The 22138-nt window shown below is 48.3% G+C and overlaps 1 protein-coding gene across 3 annotated transcripts in view; it reads right to left on the bottom strand.

Annotated features, from left to right (window-relative positions):
• The window catches only part of LOC134355789 (A disintegrin and metalloproteinase with thrombospondin motifs 7), a 203747-nt gene that overhangs the window by 32159 nt on the left and 149450 nt on the right, over nt 1–22138 (bottom strand). For 2 of the 3 annotated variants that reach the window (XM_063066203.1, XM_063066204.1), the window contains 6 exons: nt 17762–17888; nt 13443–13656; nt 7552–10005; nt 4163–4315; nt 3260–3433; nt 42–188 (listed from right to left, as the gene is read on the bottom strand). In XM_063066203.1, coding sequence (XP_062922273.1) covers nt 42–188; nt 3260–3433; nt 4163–4315; nt 7552–10005; nt 13443–13656; nt 17762–17888 — 3269 coding nt within the window. The remainder of the gene's footprint in view (nt 1–41; nt 189–3259; nt 3434–4162; nt 4316–7551; nt 10006–13442; nt 13657–17761; nt 17889–22138) is intronic. The other variant, XR_010020204.1, reaches the window with a different exon arrangement.

Raw genomic sequence — 22138 nt, 5'->3', positions numbered from 1 at the left:
CACCGTGGCACCCCCCACACAGTACAGACACTCAAGCTCACCTGTCCCCACGAGCCCTTCATCCACTTGGTGCAGGGATGGGCGTTGCACGCCCTGGTGCTGTTCTGGCGCAGAACCTCATCACAGTGTCCGAATTTGGGGCACATGACCAGCCTCTCCTGCACACCTCCTCCACAAGCCTTGGAGCACTGCAGAAAACACACAGAGCAAACCAAAGTGCATCGCAATTCACCCATAAAGAGTAAAGTTCAAAGTAAATTTATTATCAAAGAACATATATGCTACCTTGAGATTCATTATTTTTTGCTGGCATCAACAGGAGAAAAAGAAATACAATAAAATTTAATGAAAATCTATACATAAATATACAATTGATAAGCAACTGACATCCAAAAGAAGACAAACTGTGCAAATAAATATAATACTGAGAACATGAGTCGTTGAAAGTGAGCCTGTAGGTTGTGGATTCAGTTCAGAGGAGAATCCCCACTGGTTCAGGAGCCTGATGTTTGAGGGGCAGTATTTGTTCCTGAACCGGGTGGTGTGAGACCTGAGGCTCCTGTACCTCCTTGATGATGGATGCTGCTTTTTTGTGGCAATGCTCCATTAAATGTGTTCAGTGGTGGGGAGATCTTTGCCTGTGATGGACTGGGCTGTATCCAACACTTTCTGTTCCTGGGTGTTTGTGCTTCTATACTAGGCCGTGTTGCGACCAGTCAGGATACCCTCCACTGTGCATCTACAGAAGTCTGTCAAAGTTTCGGGTGATGGTTAAGCTATCAGTTCAATGTTCTCTTCAAAACTCCGTCATAATGCTGACTCAGAGGAATCTCCTCAGCGACATTTCCACTTTGCCATCTGCAGCTCTCAGATACCTTGCTGGGTAAGTTACCGGTTTAATATCTCTTGAGAGGCCTGGGCTATTGACCTGGAGCCAGGAGATCAGATCAACCGCAGCAGCTGTGAGATAAGGAAAAACCAAATTTGGAACTGGAGGCTTGTACAAAGAAACTGACTGTAATCTGTTGACCAGAAAGAAAGTTTGTCCATAACTCTGTCCAGCCGTGGTGCAGGGTCTTGACCCGAAATGTCAACACTTGCTAGTTCCTAGGTGTGAACATCACCAATAGTCTGTCTTCATCCAACCATGTAGATGTCATAGCCAAACAACGTATCTACTTCCTCAGGAGGCTCAAAAAACTCGACATGTCCCCATTGACCCTCACCAACTTTTGCCAGCCAGCACAGGAAGCATCCTGCCGGGATGCACAACAGTTTGGTATGGTAACGGCTCTGGCCGTGACAGTAGGAAACTGCAGAGAGTTGTGGACACAGCTCAGCACATCATGGAATCCAGCCTCCCCTCCATGGACTCTGTCCACACTTCTCACTGCCTCGGTAAAGCTTCTAGCAAAATCATAAATCACACTCAGCCTGGACATTCTCTGTATTCCTCTCTCCCACTGAGGAGAAGATAGAAAAGACCCAAAGGCATTTTATTTAATTATTGAGGTACAGTGTGGAATTGGCTCTCGTGGCCCTTTGAGCCTCACTGCCCAGCAATTCCCCCCAATAATAACGCTGGCCTAACCGTGGGACAATTTACAATGACCAATTAACCACTCCAACCAGCACGGCTTTGGACTGTGGGAGGAAACTGGAGCACGTGGAGGAAACCCATGTGGTCACGGGGAGAACGTACAAACTCCCCGCAGCGGCAGGAATTGAACACGGGTCACTGTTGCCGTAAAGCGTTGTGCTAACCACTACACTACCAAGCCACCCCTCCAGGCTCCAGGACAGCTTCTATCCTGCTGTAATCAGACTAGTAAATTGTCCCCTCACAATTTACTTCATTACGATCTTGCACCTTATTGTCTACCTGCATGGCACGTTCTCTGCAACAGTTACATTTAATTTTGCATTGTTATTGTTTTACCTTGTTCTACCTTAATGCACTGTGTAGAGCGGCAAGGTAGAGTAGCAGTTAGCATAACAGTTTAAAGCGCCCGTGACCTTGGTTCAGCTTCCTATCACTGTCTGAAGGAGTTTGTACCTTTCTCCGTGTGTCAGTGTGGGTTTCCTCCGCGTGCTCCAGCTTCCTCCCACATTCCACGATTAGGGTTGATAAACTGGGTGTTATGCTACTTTTGCCGGAAGCATGGAGTCCCTTGCAGGCTGCCCCCAACGCACTTCAGACCGTGTCGGTGGCTGACACAAATGATGCATTTCACTGTATGCTTCAATGCACGTGTGACAGATAAAGCTAATCTTTAAAGATCCTTTAATCTTCTGTGATCTTTCTGCCGCAGTGCACTGTCCTGAGGATTATTATTTCAATCCTAGGACAATCCTGGAGGTTTGGTTACCCCCAAAGTTACAAAGACAATTCTTCACTCACAACACGCTGGAGGAACTCAGCAGGTCGGGCAGCATCCGTGGAAACGATCAGTCAACGTTTCGGGCCGGAACCCTTCGTCAGGACTGAAGAGGGCTTTATTTCTGAGACGGTTGATGTCTCGGCGACAGTTGGAAATGAATTTTTTTTTTTCTCTTCAGTCCGGCCCAAAACATTGACTGATCGTTTCAATAGACAACAGACAATAGGTGCAGGAGTAGGCCATTCGGCCCTTTGAGCCAGCACCGCCATTCACTGTGATCATGGCTGATCATCCACTATCAGTATCCAGTTCCTGTCTTATCCCCATAACCTTTGATTCCGCTATCTTTAAGAGCTCTATCCATCTCTTTTTTGAAAGCATCCAGAGACTTGGCCTCCACAGCCTTCTGGGGCAGAGCATTCCATATATCCACCACTCTCTGGGTGAAAAAGTGTTTCCTCAACTCCGTTCTAAATGGCCTACCCCTAATTCTTAAACTGTGGCCTCTGGTTCTGGACTCACCCATCAGTGGGAACATGCTTCCTGCCTCCAGCGTGCCCAATCCCTTAATAATCTTCTACGTTTCAATAAGATCCCCTCTCAGCCTTCTAAATTCCAGAGTATACAAGCCCAGTCGCTCCAATCTTTCGACATATGACAGTCCCGCCATCTCGGGAATTAACCTTGTGAACCTACGCTGCACTCCCTCGTTTCCACGGATGCTGCCCGACCTGCTGAGTTCCTTCCAGCGTGTTGTGAGTGTTGCTTTGACCCCAGCATCTGCAGAGTATTTTGTGTTAAAGACAGTTCTTCTCCTCAGACACTAATCTCATCCCATTGTCTCCAAACCGCTGTGCTGTGGCGCTGATTTACTGTACCTCTCCCCACGAGGACGTGTACCAGTCCATGCACGGTCTGGAGTTGCAGGCCAGGCTGGTGGGGGGCTTGTGGAGGACGGGCTGGCAGTGGAAGGGTCGCAGGGGCCTCCTGTCCCTGACGTCGATACACTGGACGTCTCGGATCTTCACCCCACCTCCACAGTTCTTGGAGCACTGAGGGAGGCAACGGAAAACCTGTCAGCGTGGACACCCGGAACCAAGGCTGAGCGCACGGGAGTCACCTCAGAAAAGCTCAGTTCCCTTTGAGTTCAGACCTCAAGCTCACTATTGCTGCTAACTGCAAGAAGCAAGCCACGTAGCCTTCCCAGAGGAAGCTGAATGCAGGGTTATTCAGTTTGTATTTGTTACTTTATCCAGTGATACACCCTGATTCTTCTCCCTTTTCACTCTCGTTCAGTTCCTGTTGGGCAGAGTTGTGGCAAGGAAAGGTTTGGAGGGAGATGGGCCCAATGCAGATGAGTGGGACAAGCTCAGGAATGCACTGTGTTCAGTGTGACTGGGCCCATTGATCTCTTCAGAGATACTGCATGGAACAGGCACCTCTGGGGGCCCAGCAACCCACCTATTTAACCCTAGGCTAACCGTGGCACAATTTACAATGACCAATTAACCTACCAATGGGTACGTTTTTGGAAACACACGGGCACGTGGGAAGGGATACACTTACAGATGGTGCCTGTGGACTCCGAGCTCCAACACCCTGAGCTGTAACAGTGTCGAGCTAACCACTATGTCGCAGCGGTGCCCATTCTTATGGTCTGAAAGTCCTTGCACCTTCCTGGGTGGGATAATGAAGACGCTGCAGGGAAGTGGGAGACCTACTCTGCTCCAGTTGCCCACGCGCCTCCTCGCACCTTCCCGGGTGGGATAATGGAGACCTACCCTGCTCCAGTTGCCCACACGCCATGCCGAGCAGGGCCGGATATAGCACCTCCGAGCTGGGACCGGCTTCTTGGTCCTGTCGCAGTCACTGTCCAGACCGGAGCTACATTGCACCGTTCTCCAGATCGCTCCCAGCCCACATGTGGTGGAACACTGCACGACATATTGAAACATTATCAATTACCCTTCCTGTTCCCACAGTGATACATCCTCTACTGCCAAGTCAAGGCTAGAGACAGAGTAGAGGAACATCACTTCATACTCCGTCCTGCTTCTCATCAGCTTCTCATCTGTCCTCGGTCCACTGGCTCTCTCCACCCCTCCTAGCAGATTCCTTCCTTATCTCTTGCATCCACCATCTGGTCTCACCCATGACCTTTCAGCTCGTACTCCCCTTTCCCCCACCTTTTTACTCTGGCTTCTGGCTTCTTCCTTTCCAGTCCTGATGGAAAGGACTGTTTATTCCCCTCCATAGATGCTACCTGACCTGCTGAGTTCCTCCTGCATTTTGTGCGATATTCTGCCTTGGTAGTCTCCAACTTGATGGCATGATCATTGATATCTCAAACATCAGTTTAACACTCTCCTCTGTCCCCTTTTTTCCTGATCTCAGTGGTCCCCACCCTCCTATCTCTATCCACTCTCCCGCTCTTTCCATTTGCCCATCACCCACACATCACTCCTACTTCCTTTCCTTCATCCCCTGCTCCACTGTCCTCTCTTATCCAATTCCATCTTCCTCCTATCACTGTTGTTACTTCTACCCATCACCTCCCAGCTTCACCATTCCTCATTCTACCCCTTTTGTCACCAACCTGTCATATATCCTCACCCCCAGATCCACCCATCACCTTCCAGCTTCAACATTCCTCATTCTACCCCCTCTGTCACCAAACTGTCATATATCCTCTCACCTGGATCCACCTATCACCTGCCAGCTCTTGCTCTATCCCTTCCCTCCAACTTTTTACTCTGGCTAACTCCCCTCTTGCTTTTCAGTCCAGATGAAGGGTCTCGACCTGAAATTCCCCTTCATTGATGCTGCCTGATCTCCTGATTTCCTCTAGTCCTGGAGTTCCCATGCTGGGGTCCCTCAGTCAGTGGTAGGCGTCCATGCCATAAAAAAGGTTGGGAACCCCTGTTTTAGCATTTTGTGCGTTGCATATTGAAAAACTGACTGGACTCCAGGCAAACGTTTCCACCAGCTGAACAGACTGAAGCTAAGCCAGGCAGTGAGAAGCAGGAGGGGAAGGTGGAGGGAGATCCCAGTAATGAAACAGGAGGGATAAGTAGATGAAGATCCCAGGAATGAAACAGGAGGGGAAGGTGGAGGGAGATTCCAGGAACGAAACAGGAGGGGAAGGTGGAGGCAGATCCCAGGAATGAAACAGGAAGGGAAGGTGGAGGGAGATCCCAGGAACGAAACAGGAGGGGAAGGTGGAGGGAGATCCCAGGAATGAAACAGGAGGGGAAGGTGGAGGGAGATCCCAGGAATGAAACAGGAGGGATAGGTAGATGAAGATCCCAGGAATGAAACAAACAAGCTGCAAATCTGAAATAAACACGGAAAAATTTGGAAATGTTCAAAAGGGCAGGCAGCATCTGTGGAAAAAGAAACAAGAGCTAACATTTCAGGTTGATACCCTCCATTAGAACAGTCTTCGACCTGAATTATTAACTCTGTTTCACCCTCCACAGGTGCTATCTGGTCTGCTTAGGATTTCCACAATTTTCAATATCAGAGAGGGATAGAAAAACTTATAAAAGACTTTATCTTTCCCAAAATGTTTCACATTTTATTAAGTACTTTCCAAGTGCAGTTACAGTTCTGAAAACAGTGAGCTTCCATAAGGCAAGATCCCACAAATACCAATATTTAATATAACCAATTGATAACTTGCTGATATTATTGCACTGATGTGCAGTGGGGTGCTGGGGAAATTCCCCTACAGTTCTTCAGAACAGTGCTCCAAGATCTTGTATGTAGATTTAAAAGTCATTTGGAACGTACAAGGATAGGAAAGGTTGAATGGTTCAATTGTTCAATAGTTCGATTTAATATCAGAAAGCACACAGTACACATCAGAAAGCACACAGTACACAACCTGAAATTCTTACTCTTTGCAGATATCCCTGAAACAGAGTGGAAAAAAAACAACGAACGAATGGCAGAAAAATGTTAGAACCCCCTCCCCACCAATGCACAAGCAGCACAAAAAGCATCAACCCTCCCCGCCCTTGCTCCAGCAAAAGCATTAGCCCCACCACCCACCTTGCAAAGCCCCTAAAGGCCACATCCATCAAAAAACTACAGTCCATCCCAACACTTTGCCATCTCAAAAGGCCCTCTCTCTCACTAATGAGGGAGAGGGAGATGCCACTCTTGGCACAGCAAGAGGGCAGCCATCAGCTTACTGTTTTGACGTTACAATTTTGTTTAGAGGTTTAGAGGGATAGGGGTCAAACACGGGTAAACAGGCCTAGCTTAGGAGGGCTCCTTGGTTGCCATGGACGAGTTGGGCCAAAGGGCATGTTTCCATGCTCTGTTATTCTGAAACTCAATGACATACCGGGGTGGCGGGGTGGAGGTACATCTCTACCAAAGGAGGTGTGAGGTGCTCTTTTCCTCCACTAGCCTGCAGGTCACCCTCGGACAAGGTGAACCACCTGATCAGGGTCACGTGAAGCCATGGGAACATGATGGTCGTATGAGCAGCCGGTGCACATCACAAGTCTTGGTTATGCGACCACTGACGCCAGCCATACAATCTCTAAAGAGTATTGATAATGGCTGGGGTCACCCGTCTTGTAAAGTCACTGCCCAGAAGAAGGCAATGGCAAACCACTTCTGTAGAAAAATTTGCCAAGAACAATCATGGTCGTGGATGGAGAAAAAAATAACAACAGATGGAAGACCATGATTGCCCACATCACACGACATGGCAGATAATGATGACGACGAAAAAGACACCCTCTCCTGCAGGCAAGGGGTCTAATCTTGGCACTAAAGATTTATGTCTTGGGTATAGCAGTTGTGGAACCCCCCCTCGACAGAGTTTGTCCACACTAATTACCCATCTCCTTAAATCAGAAACACAGAGGGCTATGCGGTAGGGAAATTCTAGGCAGTTTCTAGAGTCGGTTACATGGTCGGCACAACATTGTGGGCCGAAGGGCCTGTAATGTGCTGTAGATTTTCTGTGTTTCTTCTATGTAGATTCTGTGGCTGAACACGAGGCCTGGAGAGAAAGCAGCAGAGTTAGGGTGAAGTTCACCCTGACCTCAGTGAAAGTGGAACAGGATCGAGGGGCCGAATAGCTATCGCTTTTTATTATAATTCCTTATTCCCTCCCCACCCCACCCCCTCCGGGTTAACCCTCAGTACTTGCCTCACTCCAGTTGCCAACCACCCAGTAAGACAGGGATTCCACATCTGCCTCAGAGGCTGGGTCGACGGTTGCATCCCTCACTGAGTCGGTTTCAGTTGCCTGGACACCCAGCATTGGCCTCGGGGACGGGGTATACCCGGAGAGACCCGGAAGGCAGACTGTAGGGACAGGAACCGGTGAGCTCCCCGCGATGGATCCAGGGGAACTGCCTCCGATCCCAATCCCAGCACCTCCCGCGTCGGTGATACTCGGATTGGCCGGGCCCTCCTTGGATCTGGCTCCAGAGTGGGAGCTCGGTGAATCAGTTCTCGCGTTGCTTGAGTCAACAAGTGTTGTTGCAATCTGCTCCAGAGGTACAGAGTCACTCGTCCAGGAAGGAGAACGCAAAGTGCTGCTTGGCTCTGTCACACCCTCTGCCAATGTGGGCTGTGTGCTTAAATCTGAGGCAGTTGTTGTCAAGTTAGGACCAGGAACAACGTCGGCAGTAGAGGTAGTGGTTCTGGGGGAGATGGCTTCTGTAGTCATTGCAGAGGTTGGTGATGGGGCTTCAGCTAGTCTTGCCCCCACGTGCACCGACAAAGTGGAGCTAGAATCTGAAGGCACCAGAGGAACGAACGGGTGGCTGGAGGGTGTTGCCCGAACTGGCTTTACACTCTCTCCCTGGCCTTCCCCAGTTGTGGTCCGGTCTTGCAGTGGAGAGCCCAGTCCTGGCGGCATCACCGTGGTGGCGGGAGGGGTTCCCACCACTGGCAGCTGACTTGCGTCTGGTGACAGCAGTCCTCCTGACGTGGTCACATCTGACGTGAAGAATACGTCGGCCTGTGTCACTGAGGGGCTACACTGAGAGAGCACACTCACATGGTCAGTGTCCTCGTCAGATGCACCAGGTAGAAATACATTTCCCGGAGATGTTTCAACCTCTCCTGGGAATTCTGAAGAGCTGTTTAAACTATGTCCATCTGCCAAGCTTGACCAGGTTTGTCCGTGCCTCGTTGTCCAATGTATCTCTTCTGGAGCAGGAATATCTTTTGGATCCATTGGGACTGGAGGTGTGGGCACTACGTTATTGGTGTCAGCATGGAGATCGTGCCAGGAGTTATCAGTAACAGCTGGATGGCCAGCAATGGTGTCTTGCTGCTGGGAGTGTCCGTGGTTAACACTTAATTCCTCTCTGCTGCTGATCGTCACATTTGAAACCTCACTTGGAATCCCAGGCACATCTGTCCCATTTTGTACAGGATCCGCCCCCTCTCCATCCACGGTCTCCCTCGATTCCAGGTCCCCTTCTTGCCCGACACTCTCAGGAGGTTCTCGAAGGCCACCAGCATTTCGATTATACAGACTGCCCTGCTTCTTGGCACTGCTGGAATTACCCTCACTCGTGCCGTGGCCCTCAGAGTTCCAGTCTTTCACCTTCCAGTTGAGGTCACTTGCTGTTGAAGCACTGGGGATGCTTGTACTAGGTGGAGAGGTGGGGAATGGTGGTCTTCGGGAGTTGTTATAATAAGATGTCAGGGTCGCTGCTGTGTTAAGATCAATGTCCTGATCATCATTCGGTGAAGATCCAGGATAAATAGCCTCTTTAACGTTGGGTACTGTCATATTTTGGACAGGAAGCAGCTCATCTGCCTCGTACATTTCTTTATCAATATCTTCACTGCCAGTGTTGTACAATTCACTTGACGTAGCCTCGGTAACCCTGAGATTCTCAGTAGTGTATTCTTCACTATCAACTGAGTCTATGTTTGAGGTAGCAGTTGTGACCTGATTATTAGTTACCGCCATATTCTCCAGGCTTTTTGCTGTAGGTTCCAATGGAACATTGTCCAGCTCATTAGATCCTGGCCTTTCAACAGAGGCCCCATCCTCGTTTTGATTGGGTAACTTCTCCCAAACGCCGTCTGAGATGTTATTTGTTTCCAAATGGTCTTCTTCATGTTTACTGTCTTCACCCATCTTCTCCTCTTCGCTGAAATCCAGCCAGCCTTCTGGGCCATACTCAAGGTCTTCGTGGAAGTTGATGAAGTTATAATCATAGTAGAAGTCATCGACAAAGATGTTTGGTTTGGAGGATTCCTCGCTTTTGGTGAAGTCATCTTCAATGATGTAATTGGTTATCTTGTTGCCTTTGGGGGGCTGTGGCTGTGGAGTTTGTGCGTTGATAAAGGATGGATAGGAGTTGGGAATGGGAGGGATTCGGTTGGAATTCTCCCCTTCGTTTGTAGCGCCGGGGCCAAAGTTCAGGTTGAATCCCACCTCGTTATACATCTCCTTGCTGGAAGCTCCACTTCCAGACCAGTCGTGCAGTGTGAATCCTGGCCAGAGTCCAGGGCACGGCTTCAGGTGACAGGGCCTTGTTGCAGCTGGTTTCACCTCCAGACTGCAGGTCATGTTGGTGTTGTTCAGGCACACAACACTCCGTTCCTGCACACCTTGTCCACAGGTGACAGAGCACTGAGGAAAAATAAAAACAAAATGGGAACTTAAAATCTCGAGCAAGATTATATCCTTTTCCGTTGTACTCACTAAAGATGAGCTGGAACTGATAAGACCATAAGACATAGGAGCAGAATTAGGCCTTTTGGCCCATTGATCCTGCTCTGCCATTCCATCATGGCTGATTTATTATCCCTCTCAACCCTATTCTCCTGCCTTTTCCCCATAAATAACCATTGACACCCTCATTAATCAGTAACCTATCAACCTCTGCTTTAAATATACTCAAAGACTTGGCCTCCACAGCTGCCTGTGGCAATAAATTCCACTGATTACCCACCGTCTGGCTAAAGAAATTCCTCTTCATCTCTGTTCTAAAGGGACGTCCCACTATTCTGACGATGTGCCCTCTGGTCCTAGACTCCCGCACTAGAGGAAACATCCTCTTCGCATCCACTGTATCTTGGCCTTTTAATATTTGGTACGTTTCGATAAGATTTCTTCTGAAGTCCAGCAAGTACAGGCCCAGACCCAGCAAGCACTTCTACTTTCATCCCTTTCATTCCCGAAATGATAATGACTGCTAAATCAGTGGTGTATGTCTCGCACAAAACACAGGTACTGTTCCATTTGTTATTTAAACATTTTTATTGGAATAGGCCCTTCTGGCCCTTCAAGCCTTACTGTCCAGCAACCCCCCCCCCCCAGTTAACCCTTGCCTATCACAGGGGAATCTACAATGACCAATTGGCCTACCAACCGGTACGTCTTTGGACTGTGGGAGGAAACCGGAGCACCCGGAGGAAACCCACGCGGTCATGGGGAGAACGTATAAACTCCTTACAGACAGGGGTGGGAATTGAACCTGGGTCGTCCATACTGTAAGCCATTGTGCTAACCACTATGCTACCGCTCTGCCCGACATGCTATGTGTAAGATATACAGAGTACACTGTGCACCACCACGTTCAACCCATCGTCTGGCCTTGCTAGCAACGTGCAGATCCCCAACGTGAATGAAAACAACTAACAAATGTGGCTAAAGCAGCGTGCCAGACGAGGCCACCCTCAGGGTAGAGGAGAAACACCATATATTCTGTCTGGGTACCCTCCAACCTGATGGCATAAGTATTGATTTCTCCTTCCTTTAAAAAAAATCCCTCCCCTCCCACTTATCCTATTTCCACTCTGGCCCCTTAGCTCTTCTCACCTGTCCATCACCTCCCTGCTGGGTCCCCTCCTCCTTCCCTTTCTCCCATGGTCCACTCTCCTCTCCAGCCCTTTACCTCTCCTACCCACCTGGCCTGACCTATCACCTTCGAGCTATCCTCCTTCCCCTTCCCCCAACTCTTTATTCTGGCATCTTTCCCCTTCCTTTCCAGTCCTGAAGAAGGGTCTCGGCCTGAAATGTCGACAGTTTATTCATTTCCACGGATGTTGCCTGACCTGTTGAGTTCCTCCAGCATTTTGTTGGTGTTGCTCTGGATTTCCAGCATCTGCGGAATCTCCCATATTATATTGTATCCATCCTATATTGTATCATTTCTTAATGCATGTATGCATTTCTAAATGACAATAAAAGAGGACTGAGTGTTCTCGTAATCTAAAGCACTTGTCTCTTTTGTATTACAGATATTTATTTTAAACAGCGAACCTGACACTGAGGCAAGAGCTACTCAGCACCACGTTTCGAGGTGGTTTTGGAGTGCATGGGAGGCCTGGAAGTGAGTGTTGCTTGTGTGAGTGGGAGGGAGGGAGCAGAAGTGCTTGCTCTGCTGTTTTGTTGCTTGGTGTGTTCTGTGTTCTGCTGAGCATCGTGGGAATGCTATATTGGTGCCGGCGTGTGTGGCGACACTCGCGGGCTGCCCCCGAACGACTCGTTTCACTGTACGGTTCCACGTACATGTGACAAATAAATGAATCTGAATCTGAAGGGTCACCTCAGTAAGAAGGAACTGATACCAGACAAGTTACTTGAGAGAGACCACTTCCTTGTTGATCTAATTGGCTGACAATCATTGCCTAAATGATTTTAAAGCCACGCACACAAAATGCTGGAGGAACTCAGCAGGTCAGGCAGCATCTATGGAGAGGAATAGACAGTCAAAGTTTCGGGCTGAGACCGTTCATCAGGACGGAAACATCAACTGTTTAGCCCTCTCCATAGATGTTATCTGACTTGCCTCAGTTCTTTTACAAAGATTAAAGATAATCTTTATTTGTCACATGTACATCAAAACATACAGTGAAATGCATTAATTGAGTCAAATTAAATCAATGAAAATTGTGCCAGGGGCAGCCCACAAGTGTTCCCATGCTTCCAGTGCCAACATAACATGCCCGTAACTTACTAACCCGAGCTTGTACGTCTTTGGAATGTGGGAGAAAACCAGAACACCCGGAGGAAACCTACTGCTGAAACGGGGAGAACATACAAACTCCTTACAGACAGCAGTGGGAATTGAACCCCGATTTTATAGCTCGCGCTGTAATAGTGTTACGCTAACTACTAAGGCAGGGATCCCCAACCTTTCTTGCACTGTGGACCGGTTTAATATTGACAATATTCTTGCGGACCAGCCGACCGGGGGTGTTCAAGTAGGGTTAAACTCACCTCAACGTGTCTTTTACAGTTAGGGTTGCCAACTTTCTCACTCCCAAGTAAGGGACAAAAGTAGCAGTCAAATCCTGGGACACTTGTGTTTACCCCGAGAAAAACTACCATGACCGTGAAGCCTTGCGCGGGCACCTGTGTGCGCATGAGTGACGTGCATATATGTGACGTGCACATGCACGTATGTGCCGATTTTTTTTCCACAAATCGGTTTTGGCTTAATCTTCCCGATTATACTGTACATACATTATTTCTACTTTATATAGGCTGTGTATTTATCATATCATTCCTGCTTTTACTATATGTTAGTGTTATTTTAGGTTTTATGTGTTATTTGGTATGATTTGGTAGGCTATTTTTTGGGTCTGGGAACGCTCAAAAATTTTTCCCATATAAATTAATGGTAATTGCTTCTGCACTTTACACCATTTCAGCACGAAAATTTTCATAGGAACACTCTACCTTAGCAGGGGAAATACGGAACAAAGGCAGTCCCGTATGGGACAAACCAATTTAGCCCAGTATACAGGACGTCCCGGCAAATATGGGACGGTTGGCAACCCTATGATCAAGTTCAACAGTGCGTGACAGGAAATGAGGAAAGGTGCAGCTGACTCATATCGTTTCCTCGCGGCCCGGTAGCACATGCTTTGCGGCCCGGTACCGGTCCGCGGCCCAGTGGTTGGGGAACGCTGTGCTAAGGAACTGTGCCGTCCTTCCAGCATTTTGTGTGCGTTGCTCAGGATTTCCAGCATCTACAGAATCTTGTGTTTTTAATTTTAAGAAAAAAAACAGCCCCGTCTCAGCACGACTGGCTTGACATTTAACCTTTGCCCTCTCACCTCTGGCCAGTTGTCTGCGCTCCAGTCCGAGGGGCAGGGGATCTCCCTGTTGCAAGGGCCGGTGTCTTCGGGCTTGGGCGTATGCTGACAGTCAGAGGGTTGGAGAGCCCGCTGCTCATCGAGACCCACGCTCTGGATGCATAGGGTGGTCCTCCTCATGGTCCCCGTTTCCCCACATGACGCCGAGCACGCCTGCCACTCTCCGGCCCACCACCTGAGGAAATAAAGACAGCAAAGTCAGCCTCACTATGTCCAGAGGGAAAAGCAACCCTCTCTCAGAACATACGGTCAGTGGCCACTTTAACAAGGTTCAGAAGGTACCTCCTGTATTTCCGTATGTCCATAGTCTGCTGCTGCTGTAGCCCATCCACTTCACAGTTCGATGTGTTGTGTGTTCAGAGATGCTCTTCTGCACACCACTGTTCTAACGCATGGATATATATCTGCCTTCCCGACACTTGAACCAGTCTAGCCATTCTTCTTTGACCCCTCTCATGAATAAGGCACTTTTGCCCAAAGAACTGCAGCTCACTGGATGTTTTTGTTTCTCGCACCATTCTCTGTAAACGCTAGAGACTGTTGTGCATGAAAATCTCAAGAGATCAGCAGTTTCTGAGATACTCAAACCACCCCACCTGACACCAACAATCATTCCATGATCAAAGTCACTTAGATCACATTCCTTCCTCATTCTGATGTTTGGTCTGAACAACAACTGAACCTCTTGACCATGTCTGCATGCTTTCATGCATTGAGCCACATGATTGGCTGATGAGATAGTTGCATTGAGCAGCTGTACTGGTGTACCTAATAAATTGGCCACTGAGTGTCGAACGCAGTACGTTACAGCACAGAATGGGTATTTTGGTCCACGATGTTGTACTACTTTTAAACTGTACTATCAGAATCAGGTTATTATCACTGGTATGTGTTGTAAAATTTGTTAACTTAGCAGCAGCAGCAGTTCAAAGCAATTCATAATATAGAAAGGGAAAAAACCCTAAGATCGGTCTAACCCTTCCCCCCATATAGCCCTATATTTTCCTATCATCCATGTGCCTATCTAACAGTCTCTTCAATGTCCCAAACGTATCTGCCTCTACCACCACCCCCAGCAGCGTCATAGAGTCATATGGCATAGATACAGGCCCTTCAGCCCATCAGTCCATGCCGACCACCCAGCTCGCCCCAATTTCCTACGTTTGGCCTGTATCTAAGACACACCCCTCCGTCCACCTAACCAAGTGCTTCTGAAATGATATTATCGTACCTACCTCAACCACAGCTCGTTCCATGTGCTGTACGAAAACCCTGCCCCTGAGCTCTATTTTAAATCTTTCCCCTCTCAGTTTAAACCTGTGCCGTCTAGTTATGGACTCCCTCACCCTGGGAAGAAGGCTGTGGCCTTTCATCTTATTTCTACCCCTATTACTCTATTCGCCGTCTCTATTTCCTGAGGAGACTGAGGTCCTTTAACATCTGCCAGACGATGCTGAGGATGTTCTACAAGTCTGTGGTGGCCAGTGCTATCATGTTTGCTGTTGTGTGCTATGGCAGCAGGCTGAGGGTGACAGACAGCAACAGAATCAACAAACTCATTCGTAAGGCCAGTGATGTTGTGGGGGTGGAACTGGACTCTCTCACGGTGGTGTCTGAAAAGAGGATGCTGTCCAAGTTGCATGCCATCTTGGTCAATGTCTCCCATCCACTACATAATGTACTGGTTGGGCACAGGAGTACATTCAGCCAGAGACTCATTCCACCGAGATGCAACACAGAGCATCATAGGAAGTCATTCCTGCCTATGGCCATCAAACTTTACAACTCCTCCCTTGGAGGGTCAGACATCCTGAGCCAATAGGCTGGTCCTGGACTTATTTCATAATGTATTGGCATAAGTTACATATTACTATTTAAGTATTTATTGTTCTATTACTATTTATTATTTATGGAGCAACTGTAACAAAAACCAATTTCCCCCGGGATTAATAAAGTATGACTACTACTACTACTACAACAAACAAGAGAAAATCTGCAGATGCTGGAAATCAAAGCAGCACACACAAAATGCTGGAGGAACTCAGCAGGCCAGGCAGCATCTATGGAAAAAAACAGTCGATGTTCTGGGCCAAAACTTTTCAGCAGGTTTCTGCCCAAAACATCTACTGTCCTCCAGCATTTTGTGTGTGTTGCTCTTATTGATACTTCTTGCAATTTTATCAACCTCCACAAGGTCACCTCCTCTTCCTCTCATACTCCAGGGACCAGCCCAGCTGCTCCTTATAAACATTAGCTTTGTGTGTCACAGTGGCATCGAAACAAACAGTGAAATACGTCGCTTGCGTCAACAGCTAACACAGTTCAAGAATGTGCTGGGGGCAAATCACAAGTGTCACCCTGCTTCCAGCACCAGTGTAGCATGCCCACAAATTACTAATGCTAACTCGTATGTCTTGGTGAAGCGGGAGGAACCTGGAGCACCCGGAGGAAACCCACGACATCCTCAGGAGAACGTACAAGCTCCTACAGACAGCGGCAGGAATCGAACTCTGAACTTACAGTCAGCATCGTAAAGTGCTACGCCACTGTACCACCCCAACTCGAAACCTCCAGTCCTGTAAACGGTTTTTGTGCCTTTTCGAGTTTATTGACCCAGGGCAACCAGAACTGCAAAAATGGTCTTCAAATCATCTTGTACAGCGGGAACTCGATATTCTGACCGATGAAAGCAAGTGTGCCAAACGGCTTCTTCACCACCCCGTCTACCTGAACGGCCACTTTCAGGGAACCACGTACCTGCACTCTGCTCTACACATTCCCCAAATCCCTGCCACTTCATCAGCAACCCCTGCCCTAATTTGTCTTAGAATGGATTGGCTCACATTTATCTGCATGAAAATGTGTTGCCATTCCTCAACCCACTGGCCCAGTCGATCAACGTTCCACTGTAACCTCAGATACTTTCTTATATTCCCGTCACCAACAGATTACGGATGACCTTCCCTGGCAGGGAGTTTTACTTCGAATGACTGAAGTTCAGATTCTGCCCAACAATAACTTCCTCTCGCACCATAACGTCCCGCCAATGATCACATTTATGTGGCACCTTGAATAAGTCATTTCACAGGAGTGCAACCAGGGCAATGGGGGTGGCGGGGGGTAAAGGGGGAACAGACAGAGGAAAATCTCTAAAGGATGCAGGGAGGAGGGTCCTGAGATGCGGGGGAGTGGAGGGCAGGGAGAGGAGTAGGGGAGGGAAAGAATTAGAGACGGAGAGAGAGGGTTACAGAGGGAGCGGGGGTAGGGGAGGGAGAGCGTTACACGGATAGGGAGAGGAGTAGGGGAGGGAAAGAATTAGGGACAGGGAGAGGTAGAGGGGAAGGAGAGGGTTACAGAGACAAGGAAGGAGAGAAGAGAGAGAGAGAATTACAGAGACGGGCGGGGTAGAGGGGAAGGAGAGGGTTACCAGACATCCCACCCTGCAAAAACTCATTTCAGGGAGGTAGGACCATCAATTTGCGGGAGACTTCCGGGAGAGGTGGGATGTCTGCAATAGAGTAGCTCCTTAGCAGCCAGCCAGCTAGTTTAAATAACGTTAGCTATGCTAATGAACGAATGACACCTGTTAAACTCACCTCAATATGTCTTTTACAGTCTTAACCCACCATGGACAATAGAAAAGTCACTGTTGCAAACAGCGTAGTGAGCAACACTGTCATTATTTTTGACCCCTATTAGGCAGGGGTACACTTTAGTGTAGTCTGGGGTGACGTACGTTTTATTTTTTTTTGGAACACTCTGCCATGGCGCGTGCTCTCTCTCTCTCATGTGCACGCTCTCTCACTCTCACTTGCTCTCTCTCTCTCGTGCTCTCTCTTTCTCTCGCCCGCTCTTGCGCTCTCGCTCTCTCTCTTGGGCACTCTCTCTTTCTGGCGCTCGCTCTCTCACTCTCACTTGCTCTCTCTCTCTCGCGCGCTCTCTCTTTCTCTCGCTTGCTCTCTTGCTCTCATTTGCACTCTCTCTCTCCCTCGCGCTCTCTCTTTCTCTCCCTCAAAAAAATTGGTTTCTGGGACATTGTATATAATTTGCGGGCATCAGGGAGCCACTATTAATATGCGGGAGACTCCCGGAACTTCCGGGAGAGGTGGGATGTCTGGGTTACAGAGACAGGGAGAGACGTAAGGTCTGAGACAGTGAAGTACAGTGGACACAGAACTGAATGTGGACCCAGTGCTATTCTGTATAAAGACAGGAGGCTAGTGCTTGGAGTGAGGGTAGGACTGAGGATGTACACTCTGGTCTCTGGGCTGGTCACTCACCGGGCTGGACAAGGCTCAGTGTGACAGTTCCGCTGTCGGTCATCAGGTCGTGTCGCAAGCTCACAATACTGTTCTTCAACAATCCCCGCGATTTTCTCCAGACAGTGCACGATCTGCCTCTGGACACCTGCAAGCAACACAGGAAACATTAGTCTAGAGGCTGTCACCTCTGAGGGGATGGGCAGGTGAGGAGATGACAAGAGGTGAGAAGGAAAACCAAATGTGGAACACTCACAATGTGCTGGAGGAACTCAGCAGGTCAGTCAGCATCAGTTGAAAAGATTAGTCGACGGTTCGGGCCGAAACCCTTTGTCAGGACTAAAGAACTTTGGGGAGGGTTTGAAGAATGCTGGTAGTTGAAAAAAACAGTAATTTGAAAGACAAAGGGGTGGGGGAGGGGAAGCAGGGAGGTGATTGGCAGAAAAACAATGCGCAGTCATAGAAGGAGGTGGAACTATGAGGGAGGTGATGTGAAATAGGGATAGAGGAAGGGAGGGCGAGGGAATTACTGGAAGTTGGAGAATCCTATGTTCATACCAAGGGGCTGGAGACTACCTAGACGGTATATGAGGTGTTGTTCCTCCAACCCGAGTTTAGCCTCATCATGGCAGTAGAGGAGGCCATGTATGTACATATCTGAATGGGAATGGGAAGTAGAGTTGAAGTGGGTGGCTACCGGGAGATCCTGTCTGTTGTGGTGGACAGAGTGGAGGTGCTCAACGAAGCGGTCCCCCAATCTGTGTCAGGTTTCACCGATGCAGAGGAGGCCGCACCGAGAGCACCGGATGCAATAGATGACTCCAACAGACCCACAGGTGAAGTGTTGCCTCACCTGCAAGGACAGTTTGGGGCCCTGAATGGTGGCAAGAGAGGAGGTGTAGGGACATGTGTAGCACTTACGCTTACAGGGATAAGTGCCGGGTGGGAGATCCATGGGGATGGATGTGCGGGTAAGTGAGTCGCGGAGGGATCGATCCCTGTGGAAAGCGGAGAGGGGTGGAGAGGGAAAGAGATGTGCTTAGTGGTGGGGTCCTGTTGAAGGTGGCAGAAGTTGCGGAGGATAATGTGCTGGATCCGGAGGCTGGTGGGGTGGTAGGTGAGGACAAGGGGAACTGTGTCCCTGTTGTGGCGGCGGGAAGATGGGGTGAGGGCCGAAGTGCGGGAAATGGAGGAGATGCGGGTGAGGGCATCATTGATCACCGTAGAAGGGAAACCACGATCCTTAAAGAAAGAGGACATTTGAGATGTCCTGGAATGGAAAGCCTCATCCTGGGTGCAGATGCGGTGGAGACGGAGGAACTGGGAATAGGGAATGGCATTTTTGCATGTGGCAGGGTGGGAAGAGGTATAGTTGAGGTAGTTATGTGAGTCAGTGGGCTTGTAGAAGATGTCAGTGGACAGTCTGTCTCCAGAGATGGAGATCGAGACATCGAGAAAGGGGAGAGAAGTGTCAGAGATAGACCAAGTGAATTTGAGGGCAGGGTGGAAGTTTGAAGTAAAGTCGATGAAATTGACGAGCTCAGCATGGGTGCAGGAAGCACCACCAATGTAGTGGTCAATGTATCGAAGGAAAAGTTGGGGAGCAGTAATGTATCGAAGGAAAAGACTGATTCAGTCCTGACGAAGGGTTTCGGCCCAAAATGTCGACTAATCTTTTCAACTGATTCAGTCCTGACAAAGGGTTTCAGCACGAAACGTCGACTAATCTTTTCAACTGATGCTGACTGACCTGCTGAGTTCCTCCAGCGCATTGTGAGTGTTCCTTTGACAACAGCATCTGCAGATTACTGTGTGTAAACCCAAATGTGGAATGGAAATAGAGAAAAGGACAGAGATTATCAGAAGTTAGAGAAATCGATGTTGGAACTAACAGAGTTATACTCTCAGTGACCACTTTATTAGGTACACTGTACGCAAGCTTGCTAATGCAAATATCTAATCAGCCAATTATGTGGCAGCAACTTAATGTATAAAAGCATGCAGACACGGTCAAGAGGTTCAGTTGTTGTTCAGACCAAACATCAGAATGGGGATGACATGTGATCAAAGTGACTTTGTCCATGAAATGCAGTAGGGAAATTCTAGGCAGTTTCTAGAGTAGGCTACATAGTTGGCACAACATTGTGGGTTGAAGGGCCTGTAAAATGCTGTAGATTTCTAAGTTTCTATGTTCTATGAAATGATTATTGATGTCAGATGAGGTGGTTTGCTGATCTGGGATTTTCACGCTCAACAGTCTCTAGAGTTTACAGAGAATGGTCTGAAAAACAAATAAAAACATCCAGTGAGCAGCAGTTCTGTGGGTGAAAATGCCTTGTTAATGAGAGAGGTCAGGGGAGAAAGGCCAGACTGGTTCAAGCTGACAGGAAGGTGACAGTAACTCAAATAATCACTCGTTACAACAGTGGTGTGCAGAAGAGCATCTCTGAACACACAACACGTGGAACGTTAAAGTGGATGGGCTACAGCGGCAGAAGACCATGAACATACACACAATGGCCACTTTATTAGATACAGGAGGTAAAGTGGCCATGGAATGCATATCGGCAGAATTGAGATAACAATAAAATGAGCTCACTGCTCACTGCTCACTGCTCACTGCTGAGTTGAATTGTGATGAGTGTGGGAAGTCAGGCACTTGGAACAAATCTACCCCCCCCGCCCCCGCCCAGTATTCATTAACAAGGCTAGAATGCTTGCATTTAATATGCCTCAAACTTTAAAGTAAATTCATTATCAAAGTACATACATGTCACTATGTACAACTCAGAGATTCATTGCCTTGCAGGCAATCACAGTAAATACAAGAGACACAATGGAATCAATGAACAACCACACCCAACAGGACAAACAATCAATCCGCAAGTACAAAAAGAAATGATAATAATAGTAATAAATAAATAAGCAATAAATATCGAGAACATCAAGAGTCCTTGAAAGTGAGTCCATAGGCTGCGGGAAACTGTTCGGTGATGGGGTGAGTAAAAGCTGAGTGAAGTTATTCCCTTTGGTTCAAGAGCCTGATGGCTGGGGGGTAATAACTGTTCCTGAACCTGGTGATGTGGGTCCTGATGCTCCTGTATCTTCTTCCTGATGGCAACAGTGAGAAGAGAGCATGACCTGGGTGGTGGGGGTCGTTGATGATGGATGCTGCTTTCCTGTGACAGCTCTCTGTGTAGACATGCTCAATGGTGCAGAGGGCTTTACTCGTGATGGACTGGGCCATATCCACTACTTTTCGTAGGCTTTTCCCTTCAATTTGACATACCCCTCCAAAGGCTTTCAAATTTGAATTCCTGCATGTGACCTTGAGTTAAGTGAAGTAATGTTTGAGGTTTGTACAGGTTTAATGAGGCTGGGCTGTGAGAGTCACATGGGCTGTTCCTGAAAAGCACTTGTCAAGAGAATTATTGAGCTAGCTGGCATAAATCTCAACGATGAGAAAATCTGCAGATGCTGGAAATCCAAGCAATACACACAAAATGCTGAAGCAACTCAGCAGACCAGGCTGCATCTATGGAAAAGAGTACGGTTGAGATTTAGGCTGCTACATTTTGTACATTTTGTGTGAGTGTGTGTTGCTTAGATCCCAAGGAGCACAGATATGGTGAATCACTGAGTGTCCAGCCAGAAGCAATGGCGGACTGGAGCACTTCGGAGGCTACCCATTCAGAATATGAGGCTTTGCTCCTCCAGCTCGAGCTTGGCCTCACCGTGGCAGTAGAGGAGATCGCGAACAGGTCTTCGTGTCCTTCTGTAACGGAGTGGAACGCAGGTGTGAGGACCCTGGGTATGCGCTGGCGAGTTACAATCCGGAAGTGACAGGCCGGGGGTGGGGGGGAGTGGACCGCAGGTGGCTGGTTCGCAGCACAGCATCGGAGAAGGGGAGGCTCCAACGCAGAGTGTGTAGGAGGGGGAAGGGGCGCCCAAATCAGACCATCCCACACAAGAACAAAGCAAACAACTAGGAAACAAATAAAGTGCTCCTTAGACATTGATACTGATCCTTCACTTGAAAACTAAATCGTAAACTACAGTTAAATCAATGCAGGGACTGTTGGCTACACAATGCCCGATTGTGTGTGAAATTAAAGGAATTCCACAGGCTTCTTTCTCTCCGATCTTGCCTTGCTAACAGACCCAAAGATCTGAGCCCATGACACGGTGTTATCGTTTCAGGATCTGCCTATAACTGTAAAGGTCAAAGGTTGAAGGGTGCAGGCGTACAAGGCCCAGGTACGGTCAGAGGAGCACTGATGAGTCATAGTTGACCTGTCAAAATTATAGAGCGCTCTCCCTGAATGTAATTTACATCGGTAATCAGCAAATTGAACAAATTCCATTGCTTGTGACTTCTGACCTTAAACTAATGCAATA

The sequence above is a fragment of the Mobula hypostoma genome, chromosome 13 (genome assembly GCF_963921235.1).
Source record: "Mobula hypostoma chromosome 13, sMobHyp1.1, whole genome shotgun sequence".
NCBI lineage: Eukaryota > Metazoa > Chordata > Chondrichthyes > Myliobatiformes > Myliobatidae > Mobula > Mobula hypostoma.
The sequence above is the reverse complement of the archived record's forward strand: the minus strand, read 5'-3'. Positions and strand labels throughout refer to the sequence as shown.